The sequence below is a fragment of the Egretta garzetta genome, unplaced genomic scaffold (genome assembly GCF_000687185.1).
Source record: "Egretta garzetta isolate BGI_Z169 unplaced genomic scaffold, ASM68718v1 scaffold260, whole genome shotgun sequence".
NCBI classification, from domain to species: Eukaryota; Metazoa; Chordata; class Aves; order Pelecaniformes; family Ardeidae; genus Egretta; species Egretta garzetta.
The window spans coordinates 8,619-14,269 of record NW_009258662.1 but is presented as its reverse complement, the minus strand read 5'-3'; the positions used below and the strand labels follow the sequence as shown (position 1 = coordinate 14,269).

At 54.1% G+C, this 5,651-nt stretch overlaps 1 protein-coding gene across 2 annotated transcripts in view; it reads right to left on the bottom strand.

The window, feature by feature from the left end:
- The window catches only part of MEST, a 17,678-nt gene that overhangs the window by 3,427 nt on the left and 8,600 nt on the right, over window positions 1-5,651 (bottom strand). Inside the window, exons 1-8 of one of the 2 annotated variants that reach the window (XM_035903859.1) lie at window positions 5,412-5,645; window positions 4,906-4,983; window positions 4,339-4,475; window positions 3,880-3,938; window positions 3,568-3,608; window positions 3,098-3,168; window positions 1,988-2,089; window positions 218-294 (exon numbers count right to left, since the gene is read on the bottom strand). In XM_035903859.1, the coding sequence (XP_035759752.1) occupies window positions 218-294; window positions 1,988-2,089; window positions 3,098-3,168; window positions 3,568-3,608; window positions 3,880-3,938; window positions 4,339-4,475; window positions 4,906-4,983; window positions 5,412-5,531 (685 nt within the window). In that variant the 5' untranslated portion in view covers window positions 5,532-5,645. Of the gene's footprint in view, window positions 1-217; window positions 295-1,987; window positions 2,090-3,097; window positions 3,169-3,567; window positions 3,609-3,879; window positions 3,939-4,338; window positions 4,476-4,905; window positions 4,984-5,411; window positions 5,646-5,651 lie in introns of those variants that run through there. The other variant, XM_009648406.2, reaches the window with a different exon arrangement.

Genomic DNA, 5,651 nt, shown 5'->3' with positions numbered 1-5,651 from the left:
GTGGCATAGCAGGTCAAAGACTGCTTCCTCCTGGATTATGGGGGGTTTATTCCACTCATCGTCCCCATCTTCCAGCTCGGGAGGCTGGGTACCCTGGGGATAACTCATCGGGCCATTAAAGACTGAGGCAAAGAAGGTGTTGAGTATCTCAGCCTTTTCCTCGTCTTTAGTGGCAACATCCTGACCAGTAAATCAAAGAAAAGAGATTCCTACTCACGTGGGACGGAGGTGGACATCAAAGCCCCAACCCAGCGGTCTCTGTGCTTCTTTCTCTGGTTTATGTACTGCAAAATACTGAAGAGAAACCTGTTGTTAGGCAGCAGACGGTGACTCCGGGTGCTGCACAGCCTGGAAACTGCTCTTGGGGCAATGTCCGCCCGTGCGATGAGACCAAGGTGGAATCTGTGTCTCCCACCAACTGCCTCCTTGGGGCAGCAGCAACACAAAAATCAGTCTGCTGACCATCCCCGAGCTTAACAAATTGCCTAAGGTGTCTTTTTTATTTTATTTAGACAGCAAATAAAAGTGCAAATGAAGTTGAGACCCTGACTCCAGGTCTCACCCCTGCCACCCCTGCGCCCTAAGAGTCCTCCTGGAGGATAACCCAAGTTCATGTAGGAAGGAGGAAGCAGCCTGTAGGATAGGAGGATGGAGTTGAATCCTTCCCAGCCGAGACAGAAGCAAATTTGGGTCCTCTGCTCCCAGTTGTTCCTGGGGGTGAACTATCGTAACCCAGGTGGTGCAGGAAGTGCTGGCAAATGAGCACCGAAAGGTCAGTTACCCCCAAGCCCCCCTAGCGAACTCAGCGCTGCTTCGCTCGGGTGACAGAGCAAAAAGTGAAGTGGTTTTGCAATCAGATCCTACAAAACAGGGCAGAAATCAGTCGGCTAAAAGCCAAGGCAGAGGCAGCGTCATCTCCGCGTTCCCATGCTCGGCTCACCCAGGGGTGCAGCAGCACTGAAACCATTTCAGTGCCCCACAGAAGCGGAGTCAACACTGAACTGCTGAGCGTGGAGGAAGTGCAGGAGAAGATAAATTGCACCAGTTGGGTCTTACAGTGAAAATCTGAACTGCTAACAGCTCCTCAGCCTGTCTCATCCCCCAGCCAGTGGCTCAGGGTAACTCCGGGCTTCAGCACAGCTCTCGGGCTGAAGCTCACAATTTAAACATCAGGTTCAAATCAGCTGGGTTATAAAAAGCCTTCCAAGGAGGGGAAGCTACACTAAGGAAACAAGGAAACGTACCGATACTCTGACACGTGACGTTTAAGGGGGTGGAGATATTTCGGCACTGAGCTTCCCATCACGGCTGCGCTGATGGCAAAGGTGACATTGCAAGAATTTGCCACGATGGGACTTGCCAAGTAGGCAGCGTGTTGGGCTCAGGCGAGTATCCCTCGTTACAGGAGGCAATTAGCAGGTGCCCTTCGGAGGGGCTGAGCTATTTGGTCCTTACTGTGATTTGTCTGGAGTTTGTTCCCAGCGGGAGGAGAGAGGAGTTTGCGCGCTGGGGAAAAAGGACGTGCGCAGGCGCCACTGAACCGGGATAATGAACTCGCAACCACCAGCCCGAGGTCACTCTAAAAGTCCCAAACCGGAGAGAACCTGATCTAACTCCAGTGGTTAACAACCCCCCCCCAAATTCAAGCTCCTAATTTCCAAAGAAGGAAAAAACCCCGCGCTGTACATCTGCAGTGTTCCCTTCTCCCACCGCGTGCAGGCTCAGATCCTCCTGACTCCAGGCATCATTTACCTGCCTTGCATCATCCCAGCAAGAATCCCTGCTCTTACATCACACCCGAGCTCTTTTTTTGGGGGGCAGCGATGATTCCAGACCCCCACAGAAGCAGCTGGGGGCTCCGGGGAGCCAACATCCAAGGACTTGGCCAAGCTCCGGTAACCTCCGAGCCGCTGCATGGCTCTGCCTGCAAATGGAGGGACCCCGCGGGTGTAAAACTAAAGTCGTGCAGCAATTAACGGCAACGTACCTGTCAACAACGAGATTGCCGTCGTTGGTCCGCACCGCTGTCCACATGTCCCAGTACTCTGCCTGCGAAGGCTGCGTGTAGGGCCCAAAGACTGCCCCGAGCCTGAAAAATAAAAGGGTTCAGAGCGGCACGGCGGCAGCTGTGTTAGCGTAGGGCTCCAAAACGAGCCGAGCCGCAAAGAAACAGTCGAGCGCTTCCAGCTTCCGCTGAGAAATATGTGGGTGCAAGCGCAGCACTGCAAATCATCCCCCAAAGGCTCCCAGTGTTGGACTTAGCGGCCGGTCTAAAGGGCTTTTTGGGAAAAAAAAGGAGGTTTGCAACATCTGATAAAAATATATATCTGATTGCGCACCGTATGCAGAGCGTGGTTAGGGTTTTCATTGCCTCTGTCACACGCGCAAGTCCGATACTCGTGGGAGAGAAGGATTTCAGTGCACAGTGAAAAGCCGTGTGGTTTATTATTAGGCTGAAGCACTCTGCCAACCCGGAGAGGGAATGGCCTGGAGGACCAAGGTCATTCAAATCCAGGGGGAAATCTCTCCTGGGATAGTGCCGGGGCATCCGCTCACCTGCCAAATACCTGCTACGCTAATTCTAACGTTGGCCCCCTCCCTGCTTGGCCCACGCCCCCCACACCCCGTGCCCAGCAGCATGGTGAGGGGTCTGGAGCACAAGTCATACGAGGAGCGGCTGAGGGAACTGGGGGTGTTTAGTCTGGAGAAGAGGAGGCTGAGGGGAGCCCTGATCGCCCTCTACAACTGCCTGAGAGGAGGGGGTAGGGAGGTGGGGGTCGGCCTCTGCTCCCTGGTAACAGATGATAGGACGAGGGGGAATGGTCTGAAGCTGTGCCAGGGCAGGTTTAGGTTGGACATTAGGAAAAACTTCTTCACTGAAAGGGTTGTCAGGCTCTGGAATGGGCTGCCCAGGGAGGTGGGAGAGGCCCCATCCCTGGAGGGATCTAAAAGAAGGATGGATGAGGTGCTTAGGGACAGGGTTTAGTGGTGGGATGGCAGGGTTGGGTTGAAGGTTGGACTCGATGATCTCAAAGGTCTTTTCCAACCAAAGCGATTCTATGATTCTGTGATTCTATTCTATGGAGACCCGACTCACCCTCTGGAGAAGAAAAAGAAATTCATCAGCCGTGTGATAACGAGGGACAGCAAACCCCCATCCTTGAGGATCTTGGGCAGAAGGAAAAAATGAGACAGCACCACTTGGCATCGTACAGATGGGTAAATCTTGCCTCCCTGGAGGGCTTTTTTCCCCCCCCGGCTCCCTGTATCGCAGCAGTTTCCCAGCTCAGCCCTGACCCTTGATAATGCCGAGATGTACATGGGCTCTCAACAGTGAGACATCAGCGCTTCGAGGGGTGCTCAGCTGGGACGTTCGGATGAGACGAGCCGCATCCCGACAGCCCCTGCCTCTCCCCACCGCCTCTGACGATGCCTGCGAGCAGCTCAGGTGCCATTACCAAAGCGGGAAAAGCAGCAGGCATTTGAGCCAGGTAAAACCCCAAACTCACGGAGTCCGACTTCTGCTTGAGGGGCGATTCAGTACGACTAGAGGGGGTAGCAGCTCACCTTCTGGATGAAGCGGGGGTAGTGCGTTTCGGGGAAAATCCCTGGAAGCATGTCAGAGAACAGAGGTGTAACACCACAAGCATTTTGGCTCTGCATCTCCCAGTCTCTCCCCTTCTTTGTGGTGCCGCGAAAGGCCCCGCAAATGCAGCCCAAGGACCGGCGCTCCCAGTTAATTACAGCACTTTAATTGCAGTTCGCTTGGGGTTTGCGGGTGGTGCTTCCCCTCGAGTGATGGAGATGAGAAAGCCACCCTGTGCCATGGATCCCCATCCCTTCCAGCCCACCCATCCCACCACGCCAGGCAAACCTTACCTCCGTTAGATAAACAGAGACTGTTGATCAAGATGCTTCCAGTTTTGTTGTGCTCATACCTGGGGGCAGAAGAGAAGATGGTGAAACACAACGAGACCTTCTCCAGGCTCCAAGAAGTGGGTTGGACTTGATGATCTTAAAGGTCTTTTCCAACCTAAATGATTCTATGATTCTAAGTGGCCGACCAACTGTCAAATTAACAGTGTCAGGTCATCTCTGCTGTCCCTGGCTTGATAAGAAGGAGCTCAGGAGGGAAGTTACACATCCTAGCAGCTGAGATTTGATGGATGGGAGCCTCAGCTCTGCCCACCGCGGATGTGCCCTGAGGCCTCCCATCCTTCGTTACAGCCGTAGGTACAGGGGAAAAGGGGTTCTGCGCTACGTCCTTCCACTTATCTGCTGAAAATCATCTTGACAGGGACAACAAAGAGCAGCCAGAGCATCAGTGGTTGCAGTGACCTGTGGAGCAGCTCCTGTGCAACCGTATCCCCGTAATCATGGGACAGGAGATTAATTCTCTGGTGGCGGAGGCCGAGGTGACGCACCAGCCCCTCAACGATGCTGGCTTGCTCGAAGATGGAGTAGCGGTGGGGCCTCTGCAAAGCAAAGCAGGAGAGGAGCCGCAGTGAGAGCCTGACCCACCAGGGGCCCACAAACTCCAGAATAAATACCCAAATGGAGGAATATGGGGTGGAAAATGGCAGTTTGTAACCCTGGCTAGAGCAGTCGGGACGTCCTGGGCCAGCAGCTAAGTCCACAAGCTCACAGGAGCGCTGACCATGCTTGACGGGTCAAGATGGGTTTTGGAGTCACATCAAACCCAAGTAAAGACAAGATGGTGACAGAGCCGATCTCCACCACACACCTTCCCCATCCCTCCCGCTATTATAATGTCTTATTCCTTTTCCAGATGCAAATGGGAGAAGAAACTGGACTGCAAACGCCAATTTTCCGGGGATGCTGGCACAGCAGAACAGCCTCCGGGCCAAAAGCAACTGCAAAAAATCCTCTTCCCAGGCTACTTACAGGCTTGTCACTGAAACCAAATCCTACAAAATCCAGAGCGATCACCCGGTGAAACCGCTGGGTCAGCCCTTCCCAGATCTGGAAGAGAAATGCATTAGAAAAACAGCTGACGGGAGCGGAGAGAAGAAAAGTCTGCGGCGATGTGCAGCCACAGAAGGCCACGCTCCCCTCCGCTCCCCCAGACCGCACCTTCCAGCTCCAAGAAAGGTTGAAATTTCCCAATAAACAGCAAGACCATCCCCCCAAAAAAAAAAAGAAAAACCAAACCCAATAAATAGTTTTGGGTCTTTTCCTCCTGCTTTGGGCTGGAGTGTGGGAAAGGGCAACATGAAAAGAGCTTGGGTTCCATGCAAGGCACTGATCTCCCACAGCATAAAATTCCTGGAGCGTTGCCCACCCTTACGCGGAGCCACTGCCCGCATCCGTCTGCTCATCCCCAGGAGGGAGAAACCGCGGGGTTTGCTGTCGGCATCCAACCCCCCTTTTCATGTATTCGCTTCCCTCACCTTGCACCAGTCGTAGCTGGAGGTTGGGAAGCCATGCAGGAGGACGACGATGTCGGAGCTGCCAACGGCGCCGGTCGAATCTGCAATGGGGCACCTCGGGGTCAGCCCAACCAGCAGCATGGCGTTACCTCTCCCACCGCTCCCTCAAAACCGAGCATGGGTTTGACTCACACCACAGCTTCCCGGTGCTAGCGTGGCTTCGGGAACCCGGCCAGATGAGCCACCACGGCCGCCAGAACC